The sequence below is a fragment of the Capricornis sumatraensis genome, chromosome 4, assembly GCF_032405125.1.
Source record: "Capricornis sumatraensis isolate serow.1 chromosome 4, serow.2, whole genome shotgun sequence".
NCBI classification, from domain to species: domain Eukaryota; kingdom Metazoa; phylum Chordata; class Mammalia; order Artiodactyla; family Bovidae; genus Capricornis; species Capricornis sumatraensis.
The window spans coordinates 60,376,317-60,389,295 of NC_091072.1; the positions used below are offsets into that span (position 1 = coordinate 60,376,317).

The 12,979-nt window shown below is 34.5% G+C and overlaps 1 protein-coding gene across 1 annotated transcript; it reads left to right on the forward strand.

Moving 5' to 3' along the window:
- The first annotated feature begins 1,608 nt into the window (after positions 1–1,608).
- On the forward strand, positions 1,609–12,695 carry NTS (neurotensin). The gene is made up of 4 exons (XM_068972102.1): positions 1,609–1,739; positions 3,459–3,520; positions 9,809–10,033; positions 12,543–12,695. Exons 1-4 carry the CDS (start codon positions 1,667–1,669, stop codon positions 12,693–12,695), a joined length of 513 nt encoding a protein of 170 aa, XP_068828203.1. The 5' UTR covers positions 1,609–1,666.
- Positions 12,696–12,979: the final 284 nt, after the last annotated feature.

Below are 12,979 nucleotides of genomic sequence, written 5' to 3' on the forward strand. Positions count from 1 at the left end.
GACCTCTGTTGTGCTCCCTAGTGGCGGGAAAGCAAATTCAGAGTACATATTTCACATTTCTTTGCTAGTTAATTACACTGTATACACAAAACTTTCCTCAAGTGAGTCGTGTTCAGTGCTGTTTGGCATGTAGGCCTGTAAAACAAACTAAAAGTAGTAAAAATATCAGCCATTGTTAAATTCCTAAATATTAAATTACATGAATGACTATTTAAAATTATTATTAACAGTTGGAAATTGGTCCTTCTTCTTAGGTGTAGGGTAAAATAGAGTAGCCAATCCCATAGACACATACTATAGGGAATAAATCAACTCTCTGTAGTAATCAAGACTTCTTTTCTAGATTGTTACTATCTGATCTGTTTCAGAAGTGAGCAAGTCTCAGACCCCTTAACCTCAAATATTCACATTTCTAACAGCACCATCTTTTCAGCTCACATCATATATCCTGAAATACTTAATGCAAGAAGAAAACTTCACTCCAAAAAACATTTTGAGCAATTTTCTACTGATAACCCCGAGAGGGAATGAGTGTCATTGTAACTCATGTGAAGTTGCTATCTTAGAAACAGGACTGGTGGACAGTGGTTATTTAGAATTGGCTCCTTTCCAGAAGCGCAGTCTCATTTTTGTGACTGTCATGGGGAAGAAATCTGATACAATGGTGAGAAACAGTGAGAAGGGGGTTACAGACAGAACAGAATGTGGCAGCAAGAATGAATGTCAAAGGAAATGCAGACAGAAAAAGAGGAAAGTATCAGAAAACAGCAGTCAGTGATACAGCAATACATGCCTGCTAGCACATAAATGATTTATAGATGGATTTTGTAAACATGAAATTATTTTTCTAAAACATTCAACCATAAGTCAGCATATGTAATTCAATCATCCTTCCAGTTACTGGTATAGATTTTACGATTTGTTAGGAAATAATACTCTTAGAGCTACTAGTCTCCCTTAAAATTCGTTTTCTCTCCTTTCTCTAAATTTTCTTGCTTAACCTAGTATTATAACTGATTCTCTGCTTATCTTCCACCTCCTTTCTTCTTCCAGAGCATTGGCAACAGCATATAACAGAACTATATTATTCCTGAAACCACAAAACACTTGTTCAAAAGTGTGGATTATCAGAAAAGAATCCTAACTCTTTAACAACTTCCAAACCTAAAGAATTACTGACTTTAGGCATTCATCCTGAAGATTTTACTCACACTAGAAATAACAGATCTTATGCTTCACAAAATCAGAATGACAACTTCTTAGAGTCAGAGAATGAGAGGAAATGGGGGAAAGAATAGTACTGGAAGTTCTTTTCCAGTATGCTCTATATGGAATTGCTTTTGAATGACTCCTTTTGTGCGTCATTAATCTGGAGCACCGGTGGCAATTAGGGAAGATGTCACTGTTCCTGGAGGTTCAGAAGTGGGGGTGAGGTGTGAGGGGACAAAGGAAAAGGGGAGGAGGAAGTGGGGTGGGTTGGAGATGAAGGGTACATCGTGAAGAGATAATCTCTGTGTACTCATGACATCATCTCCTGCATATATATATATATAGGGAATGGTCAAAGCATCGCTCATAGTTCAGTACTTCCAAAGTCAGCTGTGCTAGAGAGCCCCCTTCAGCCTGTCCCTGACGTTTATGAACTTGGCTTGCTAGAAGGCTCAAGATGATGGCAGGAATGAAAATCCAGCTGCTGTGCGTGATGCTCCTGGCTTTCAGCTCCTGGAGTCTGTGCTCAGGTAAGCTCAGCTGCATTTCACAACTCCTTGAAATGATATCTTTTTCTGTTTTTGCAATGTGTTGCTACTATGTTAATGTATCTGGGGAGAAGAGTTTCTCCCTTATTCTGATTTGCTTTTTAGTGATAGAAACTGTATATTTTCTTTCTCTGTCTTTATGATTACAAGAACTGAAAATTTTCCTTTCCCTTTTAAAATTTGCTAGGTAGTAAAAGGGATTTCAATAAGACACTTCATGTTCCCGTTTGCAATGTAATCACTAGGAAAAAAAAAAATGTAAAACTTAAGCTGATCTAATGAAAAGTACAGAAGTGGTGCCTGTCAAAATGCAAACTCATAATTCAAACTGATTCTATTTGAAATGTTTTATATCATCTTCATTCACTCTCTTAAGACATGGTGGCTTCTCCCTTTCAAAAATTATTTTCTTCATAGTGTGTGTATTAAGATAAAATGAATATTGATGTTTAATGAATCAACAGAAAAAAGCATTATTTGTAGAAAATGATCTCTAGGAAAATACAAAAAAATGCCAAGCTTTTTTTAAGAATATATTTTAAATAACTTTTTTTCTGTGACAAGTAGACATATTACAAATTTCACCATTTTCTTGCATGTCATTTAAGTTAATACATAATGTAACTAGAATAATATTATTCTTATATTGATAACAATTATTTCCCTATAGTATATTTTGCATGTGGTAATTAAGAAGTCATACATTACTAAATATCTTTCAATAGCTTACCTTGAAAATAAATTTCATATTTTAGAGAGTAATATGAAATATAATAATTGCAATATGCTCCAATTAATGTTTGAAAAATGATTGAATGATCACATCAAGGTAAAAAAAAACAAGGGATAAGTTTAGCAAAAATCATTTAACTTGTTTTATACTGTAATGTCATAAATATGACACTGAAATGTTTAATTCAAATTCCTGTTCTGATTTTCATTTAGTGTTCCATAACTTTATTTCTATTACCTTATGTATTTTCCAAGATTTTCTTCTCTGTGAAATATTTATTAGTGGAAACTGAACGGGTGTTCTAAAAAATATCGGAAGTCCATTTTCAACACTCTTGTACATGTATTGGTGGACATCTTTACTTTTGCTTAAATGATTTTTTAATAGCCTGTGATAAAATTGCCAAGTACACATAATTCTAAATCCTTGCTAATATAGAGAAACAAATCTTTCAAAGGGTGTTTTGTAAAATAGCATCTCAAATAAAATAAATCTCAGTGTCTTTCTTATTCCAAAATTATCAATAAGTAACTTCCTTTGGTTTTGTCTTTAAAAATCATCTCGTACTTACCTTTTCATTATGTTACTTTGAAAATATCAATGTGTATATACTCTATATATATGTAAACTACTGCCAGTAAAAATTAACCAGCATATTTGATGACATCTTTGTAGTATAATCAGGTTTTATTATCCTGAGATTCAGAGATTTAACAACTCCAAATCATCAAGAGCTCTCTTGGCATAAAATCATGTGCCTATTTTCATAAAAGTGCTTCTATTGTTCTGTTCTGTTAGCCTAAAATAAAACTATAATTTTTTTTAAAATATTATTATAAGGAGAATAAATACATAGCAAAGACAATAAACTTCTAAGACAAAGTTTTTTGAGATTAAACTTAACTATTCAAGTTATAATTATATGATATGTGGTTATATAGTAAACATGTGCTTTTGATTTTACTCAGATTCAGAAGAGGAAATGAAAGCGTTAGAAACAGATTTATTGACCAATATGCATACATCAAAGGTAACTTTTTCTTTCTTTCTAAACCAAAGCCTGAAAACATATGAACTCTTGTTATAAACATGGTGTCCTCTTCCTATAGTAATAGCTTCCCATTGAGACTGAAAAGCTCATTGGGAGGCATTTCCTTTTGGGGGGAACTGTTCCTTAAGTTCAAAGGACTTAATGGTATCGATGTGGCAGGGACAAAAGTTTGGTGATATCAATCACTACATTGCAAATTTAATTAAGTAGTCACATATTATTTATGTGGAAATCCTCTCTCCATTTCAATCACATTATTTATGATGAAAGATACACTGACTTCAGGTTAAAGACATAAATGAAAATTAAGTGACATTTTTACCTTTTGTTTTGCTATTGGGGAGAGTGAAATGGAGTTCCTAAATTAAGAATGAAAGTTTGTGAAATCCATGAAGAAATGTGACAGAAAGTAAAGAGCAAAGACCGGCAAACAGAAACCTGGAGATCTAAGCCTGCAACTGTGACTTGTGAACAATTTGATCTTAAGCAAGGGGGCTAGTTAATAATGCTTGCCTTTGTATCCTCATTTTCAAATGTTGGAGTGGGAGTTTATGATCTCCTAGTTATTTTTGATTAGTTGCTAAGTCATGTCCAATTCTTTTGCGACCCTTAGGCTGTAGCCTGCCAGGCTCTTCTGTCCAAGAGATTTCCCAGGCAAGAATACCGTAGTGGGACATTAACATGAAGTCCTCCTCTGGATTTAAATTCTCCGCATAACACAAATGTTTTGGAACCTGCTTATTGTTTGTATTGAATCAGATAAAACTTTGTACTGGACCTTTTTATTCCTCTCTTGGGATCTTGAAAGCAAGGTTTTTAGACTCCAGCCTATACCTAAGAATAAAACTCAATTAGAATATCCCCAGGTACCACGCTACTACACAGTTTTGATTTACCCAGAATGAAATAATCGGAATATATCTAAATGTAGAGTTAGAGAACAGGGTTCCCAACCAAAAGATGTTTCTCAACAAAACAAAACCAAAAATCAAAAATATATTTTGAAGTGAGGCCCCTGTGTAATCACTGTTGTAACACACGTCCCAAAGTTGAGGACCCAAGATTCCACAGATGCTGTGATTAGAAAGTAGATGTTCAGAATTCCTCCTGCCACCTCAGGTCTGCCCTAATTAGATGATGAAAGATATATTGGGCAGATATCCAGGGCAATACCTCTGGCATATAAGTAGAATTATGTTCAATAGTGGATGTGAAGGGGAAATACCCATTTGTGTGTGTGTTTAAGAGTGTGAGGCATTATTATCTAAAAGCTAACAGACATATTTTCTACTATGGTCCTCAAAAGACATTTGGGTATTTCCACAATTGTCCAGATCTATAAAAGTTGAACACATTGAAACCAAATTCTACCATAACTTGTTAGACTTCCTATCACAAATGATCAAATTTTATTTAGTCATTAAAACTCAGTGACCAGATATATTTAACTTTAAGAAAATAGATCCTTTGGTTAATATTCAATCAGAATATCCATGACTACAATCACTTCAACTCATAAATAGGAAGACAAGTGAAGTCAATAGTCTTATTTAAATAATGAAACAGATTAGTATGCCTTAGTGTCTTGGTAGAGATTTTGCCTTTATGATTTCAAGTTTAAATTGATAAATAAAGGTCCTAAGTAATCTCTAATATGTGTTATGGTTCAGGGAGTGGTAGCTACTTTGCAAAAACATGGGAGTGGTTATGATTCCTTCCCTGATGAAGATACTGCAAGGGAAAAGCAATTCCAGTATATGGTATGGTTTAGTTTTATTCTTAAGAAAAATACATAGCAAAAGTGTAGACACAAATATATATTTCTCTTTCATTCAGTTATGGAATATATCTTTAAAACAGATCGTGGAAGAAAATCTGAATCCCATTGCCTCTTTGAAATAAGTAAAATACAGACTACTATGAGGAAGCACTCAGAAGTGTAATTATCCCAATTTTGGTGCTAAAATTGGAACAAAAAGCTCATTTCTTGCTTTGTACCAAACTACTACCACTTATTTCTCTCTGATTCAATTCATGTTTACTGTGGGTATTCTATGCAAATAAGGACTCTAAACTTTTGACCATTTTAAGCAAATTACTGTATTTCAATTTTTAAAAGGATAGTATTATTAAGACTATTTATTAATTAGTAACACTATTAATAATTCCATTATTAAAAGCTTCCAAAAACTCTAGCTTTCCTCTTCCCACTCTAAAGGTAGAATATGTGAGCAGTTTCAATTTTAAAGTAAAACGGTTTAGACACAGAAATGTAGCAACAGAAAGTCAAGAGAAATGGCAGTTTGACAAGAAGTGGAAGATAAGGATTTTTTTCTCACAATACAATTCTCTTCATTACTGATCCTAGTGCTTTGGTATAGATTTACTAAGAAAGAGAACTATCCACAGTATGCAGAAAGGTCAAGTTCAACTCCAAATACAACAAAGGCAAGTGTGGGTTTCCAGCCAAGGAGCAGGGTTGGAGTGTGGGGTAGGGGTGGGGGTCAGTGCATGGAAAATTACTAAAAGGAAACTCTAAATCTAGGAGGATTCTTGCTAGACTACTCAGCAGAATTCTAGGATGTTCAGATACCAACAGTGAGGCATTTTTACGAACTTGACTCCAAAGGATTCTTGCTAAAATTGGACTCAGTTGGATGAAGGACAAAGACCAAGTTTGGGACCTCATCAGGAAGAGGGTTCAGGGGAGCCTGACTCAGATTTCATCAAAGAGAGAGTCTTTGTCATTTTCTTGAGCAAACTATTTAAACATCGTAAGAAATGTTCTCAAATATTAATGCCTGTCTATTTAGACACCATATGGTCCAAAGCACTCTCTCTGCTATGCTTCCAGAGTATGACAGGGGCTAAGGTGATATTAAATAGTAGCACTAAGTGTTACAGTGACTGTTTTAACTGGCAGAAGAGAGCAAAATGCTTTACTGTTTTCTCAACCAAAAATTAATCAGACAACACAAGTCCTGACAAATAATTGATGAATAAAGCATTCTGTGGCTAATTAGTTTGAGGAGCATTGGATATTATGTTGGCGCAATTGAAAAGTTGGCTTCCCTGGGGGTTCAGATGGTAAAGAATGTGCCTGCAATGCAGGAGACCTGGGTTCGATCCCTGGGTTGGGAAGATCCTCTGGAGAAGGGAATGGCTACCCACTCCAGTATTCTTGCCTGGAGAATTCCATGGACAGAGGAGCCTGGCTGGCTCCAATCGATGGGGCTGCAAGCAGTCAGACATAACTGAGTGACTGACATACACATATACTAAAAAGTTTTAATGAATATTTGCAAGCAAAAAATTCTGGGGATACTAAATTCAAGAAGCTTTTAAGTTTCCTTTAAACTCAAGTTTTCCAATTTACTTGACAGCAAAACTCCTTTTCAAAAACAGTGAGTACAAAGCTAGTGTTTTAAAGAACATATTCAGACGATCTCTAAAGAACTTTCTGGATATAAAATTGTATCATTGCCTTAATTAGCAAGACATCAGGTGTTGCTGCCACAGAATGCAGCATGCTGCCTCTTAAGTTTCCCATGGCAGAAAAATTGAAGCAATGGACTAACAATCATGTTCAAGGGGCATAAGTGAAAGGGTTTCCAAACTGGTTGGAAACATTATAGTGAATATCTTTGTACTTATAGGTTTTCATGTCCCTAGGATAAAATCTTAATCAAAAGGTATGCATATTTACAATTTTAATACATATTGCTAAAAACACTTTTCAAGAAGTTATTGCAAGGTTTACTCAGACCAACAAATATTTGGAAGATAAAGTGTTGTTCCTCCATATTCTCATAAGTACATCGAGTGTACTTATACTTTTAGGGTCCTCGATTTGCTAGTAGCCAAGCTGAACGTCATTCCACATATTTCTGTTACAAATTTCTTCTTTGATGAGTGATTCTGTGCCTGTCTGCTCATATTATTTGCCTGAGGCTTAAATTTTTTTTTTAATTTTTATTTTCACTTTATTTTGCTTTACAATGCTGTATTGGTTTTGCCACACATTGACATGAATCCACCACGGGTGTACATGCGATCCCAAACATGAACCCCCCTCCCACCCCCCTCCCCACAACATCCCTCTGGGTCATCCCCGTTTTTATGGAGTATTCCCCAGTTTCTTTTTGAAGAGCTCCTCCTGTGTTAAGTATATTAGCATTTTGTGACAGCTTTTACACTATATCTTGCTTTTGATTTCAGTTAAGGCTGTTAGCATTCTAGAGATAATTTACAAATTTATGCATGTAAAATTATCTTTTTCTTTATGAATTCTGGTTTGGCTATTTGCTTAACAATATTTTTCCAAATTTATAAAATAAATTCTATACATTTACATATTTTTATTTTTACTCATATTTAACCCATCTGGATATTGTTAGACTATAATATATCAATAAAAGTTATAACTAGATCTAAATCCAGATTTCCCCTGAACCAACTGTCTCAAGGACTTCAAATGCACACTTTGCTATGTGCTTTTCAATCATATGGACTTGGATCAAATTTTGGACATTATATTCTCTTTTGAGTTTAATATTTATTCTTGCTGTATTGATATACTCTTTGATTCAGTCCAGTTCAGTTCAGTCGCTCAGTCATGTCCGACTCTTTGTGACCCCATGGACTGCAGCACGCCAGGCCTCCCTGTCCATCACCAACTCCCAGAGTTTACTCAAACTCATGTCCATTGAGTCAATGATGACATCCAACCATCTCATCCTCTGTTGTCCCCTTCTCTAGCCTTCAATCTTTCCCAGCATCAGGGTCTTTTCAAATCTGTCAGTTCTTCGCATCAGGTGGCCAAAATATTGGAGTTTCAACTTCAGCATCAGTCCTTCCAATGAACACCCAGGACTGATCTCCTTTAGGATGGACTGATTGGATCTCCTTGCAGTCCCAGGGACTCTCAAGAGTCTTCTCCAACACCACAGTTCAGAAGCATAGATCCTTCAGCGCTCAGCTCTCTTTGATCACTCTCTGATCACTCTCTGATTACTCTCTGATCACTCTTTGATCACTGAGCTCTAAGATATCTTTCAATATCTGGCAGAGTAAGTCCTGCCTCATGACCTTTTTATCTTCCTAAATTTTCTTGGTTCTCACACATTCATACTTGGAAATTAACTTCATAATTATTTCCCTACACTCCCTCTTCTTCCAGTCTCCCCATATTTTCCAGATTGGTACATTGATTTGCAACTGCACTGCATTTGGAAAATAATTCAGAGTGAATTGATGCCAATAGAATTGATACTAATATTTTTGAGTCTTCTGATCACAGCTTTGTGTTCATTACAAAAAATTTTTTATGTTCTTTAGAAAAAATTGATGCTTTTCTTCATCTGTGTCCTTTGAGGTTTATTAATTTTTAAAAGTTATTTCACATTTAGTTTCTCCTAAAATTGACAAATGAGAAGGCTGTTTACTATGGTAATAATGATTTCATATAGGGAGAAGGCAATGGCACCCCACTCCAGTACTCTTGCCTGGAAAATCCCATGGACGGAGGAGCCTGGTGGGCTGCAGTCCATGGGGTCGCTGAGAGTTGGACACGACTCAGTGACTTCACTTCCACTTTCACTTTCATGCATTGGAGAAAGAAATGGCAACCCACTCCAGTGTTCTTGCCTGGAGAATCCCAGGGATGGTGGAGCCTGGTGGGCTGCTGTCTATGGGGTCGCACAGAGGCAGACACGACTGAAGCAACTTAGCAGCAGCAGCAGTAGCATAGGGTCTTATTAGAAAAGGATAGTTAGTTTAGAAACTATTATAATTTTCAGATAAATAAATTAGTCAGCTTTGATGGTACCTATGACAACTATTAATGTGTGGAATAGATTTGTGGTCTCACAATACTATAATTGCCAATATTTATTAGTATCATCATAGTTGCTGTTCCATTAGACACTAACCTGAAATATAATAAAGAGAGAGTGGTATTTGAATATTTTCACCTGTGCTGTATACATATATATTTATGCATTTCTATTTACTGTAATTTCTATTTTCTTTCTTGCTTTGCTTGTGTATGTGTGTGTTTATGTATGTTAGCTAAAGCCTTTGTTAAATAGAGGATATGAAGTATTTGGAGCTATTCAATTTTGTGATATGAAGTTACTAAGTTAATAACAGTGTTAGGCTAGAGTAACAGTTAGATCCTAAAAGGTAATGGGTTAGCACAGTAGAAATTTATTTCTAACTCATACAACACAAGGTTAATTACAATAGCTATTTCTTTCTACATTTCAGATCAGTAAGGGAAGTGTTCCCTCTTGGAAAATGAGCCTGCTGAATGTCTGCAGTCTTATAAATAACCTGAACAGCCAAGCCGAGGAAACAGGAGAGTTTCATGAGGAGGAGCTCATTACAAGAAGGAAATTTCCTGCTGCCTTAGATGGCTTTAGCTTGGAAGCAATGTTGACGATATATCAGCTCCGAAAAATCTGTCACAGCAGGGCCTTTCAACACTGGGAGGTAAAACAAAAGAAAAATATGAATATGATTATGGTTATACTAGTTAACTCTCATTTATACTGATTGTTTTAATCCTGATAATTATCATAACAGGAAGACTTACAAATATTAAGGAGGAATAAACCATGTGTTGAGGTTAACATTCCTTCAGATCTGCAAAATGTTTTGCAAATATTTGAAGTTTAGCAAAATATCTCTTCTTTGGTCTTTAAAGGGGGGTCTATCTTCAGGCAGATTTGATCCACATGCTTTTATTGTGGATGGCATGCTTAGGCAACTTTTGGTGCTGGTGGTGATAGTGGCATACTGACGAAATTTAAGAAACTCAAAATGCTTCCTTAGAAACACTAAGTCCTGTGTGTTTGTTTATAAATAAACATAGAACACAAAAGATTTCATTTGTATTTGAAAATATTAGGTAAATAAAACTGGAATGATAAGTGTGTGTGTATATATATATATATATATATATAATTTCCACTTATACTTCTATTTCTATTTTAATTGAATGTGTGGGTTGTGGATTTTAATCATCCTTAGAAGCTGAATTAATTTGATTTGGCTAATAAAGCCAAATTTCACTATACAGAACTACAGTGAAGGAATGGATGCATATTATACACCAAATGTGTAAAATAGATATCTAGTGGGAAACTGTTATTTAACACAGGGAGCCCAGCCAGTGCTCTGTGATTACCTAGAAGGGTGGAATGGGGGTAGGTGGGATGGAGGCTCTAAAGGGAGGGAATATATGTGTATACTTATGGCTGATTTGCGTTGTTGTTTGGCAGAAACCAATACAACATCATAAAGCAATTCTCCTCCAATTAAAAATTTTAAAATGAAATTAAAATAAAAAAATACTACACTGGTGACTCACCACCTTTGGTTTGAAAATATTTGGAGGAGAAATGGAAGATGAAAATGCCTTAAGAAAATTTGTAATTTTCCCAACAAGGGAAACATTTCTTTCAGATTAACCCCTAAGAGAAATTTACTTCATGTTTCATATTCTGGGCTTACATCAACATCAGGGATCTGAGGGTCTGAGGGTGCCTTTCCTGCTAATATAACCATCTCTATAACATGCTATCACAGAGATACCCTGTAGAAAAGAGGAAATGCAGTGCAGAACTTCTAGTATTTATTCTAACTTGTAAACAAAAAAAGTATTTTCCAGATTAAAATAAAATGAAAAAACGTTTTTTAATTTTTCCTGCTGGATTGTTTATCCTCTAATTCCAATTCCAGTTAAATGATTTTCTCTTTAAAATATTATGTCAATAAAACATGGAAAATTGGAAAATGTCAATTATGTGCTCTTTATTCAGAAAAAAAAAAAAAACCCTTAGTAAACTATAATACACAAAAATCAGGTGCGCAAAAGATTAAAACTTTTGCTATTTGAAATGTTACAGAGTGATTTAAAGTGAAATGATGATATTATTCAGAATGTGGTACAAGTAATTACAGACTATGTGCACAGAGAAACAAAAGATTAAGGAACTAGATTGTCTGACAGTAGCTGTTTTTCCTTCTCTGAAATTGAATAGCTGTGGGTTGAAATAAAGTATTTGTGATATGATCAATGCATACAGATTATGATTAAAAACTTAGTCTCCTATTAGTACTAATTATAGTCACCCCAAAGTTTAGAAGACAATCACAAATATGAATATAATTCTTATCTTGAGCATTAGCATTGATTTTTTAAGAAATCTTATGGAAATCATGTGCAAAACTCTGGGAAGAGTTTCTAAATATTTTGTGCTGGTTGAACATTTTGAATCAGAGCAGTACTATCTGAAAAAGTGTTTGGAACTAATTTTAGAATACAGTGAGTTCAATGAGATATTAGGCAAGATTTTACATGAAGATTAACTCCCTTGAGTTTTTGAATGTGAACTTGATTTTAATGATTAATTAAAGAAGCACAAGCCAAAGATCTTTAACACTTAAACAGAGCCTTCACATATGTTAATTCTAAAACAGATAAGCAAGTAGGCAGAACAAGCATTCCTCTCTCTATGACTGAGAAACGGATCTCTAGAATGGCTTTCAATTCAAATCATTAATTAACTGCAATTTAAATTTCTATTGACCTTTGAGGCCAAACTTGGTTCACTAAATTCAGATCTCTATATTTGTTGTGACTTATGATATATTTCCATCTTTTGATCTATCATACATTGAAGAAAAATACTGAAAGTAACTTTAAGTGAATTTTTTTCATTTGGAGGTAGTAATATGGCCTCGACAAATAATAAAAGTTTAAAGCTAGCTTGATGAACGAGGAAGAACATTGAACAGAGAACAAGAAAAATCATGTTTTCATCCTCTCAGCCACCTGTATCTACTTGTCCTCAAGCAAAACACTTAATTGCTATGAACCACATCATCCACATATGTCTTATGTCTGAATGCAAATGAGATAAAAGGTAGATGAAACACCTTGAAATGGAAGACTTTAATGCATGTAAGTTTGATTCATATTCTGTCTATCTTGCAGTTGATTCAGGAAGACATTCTTGATGCTGGAAATGACAAAAATGAAAAGGAAGAAGTGATAAAGAGAAAAATTCCTTACATTCTGAAACGGCAGCTGTATGAGAATAAACCCAGAAGACCCTACATACTCAAAAGAGGTTCTTACTACTACTGAGAGGATAAATATTTTATTTACATGTGATTGTGATTTCTTTTAATGAAATATCATTATATTTGTGTGGAAATGTGACAGAGCACAATTATTTTGTCTCTTCTGCAGTTGTGGTTTATTAGATGTGATTTTTTCTGCATTACTATAAATTGGACTAAATGTTTAAAAATAAATCTAGATCTTGAGCATGAAGTGTTGTGTATAATTGGAGTAGATATTAATTAAGTCACATAGAATGTTTTGTCATTTTGCAAAACACTTAATGGGTTGTTGAAGCAGTTAAAATG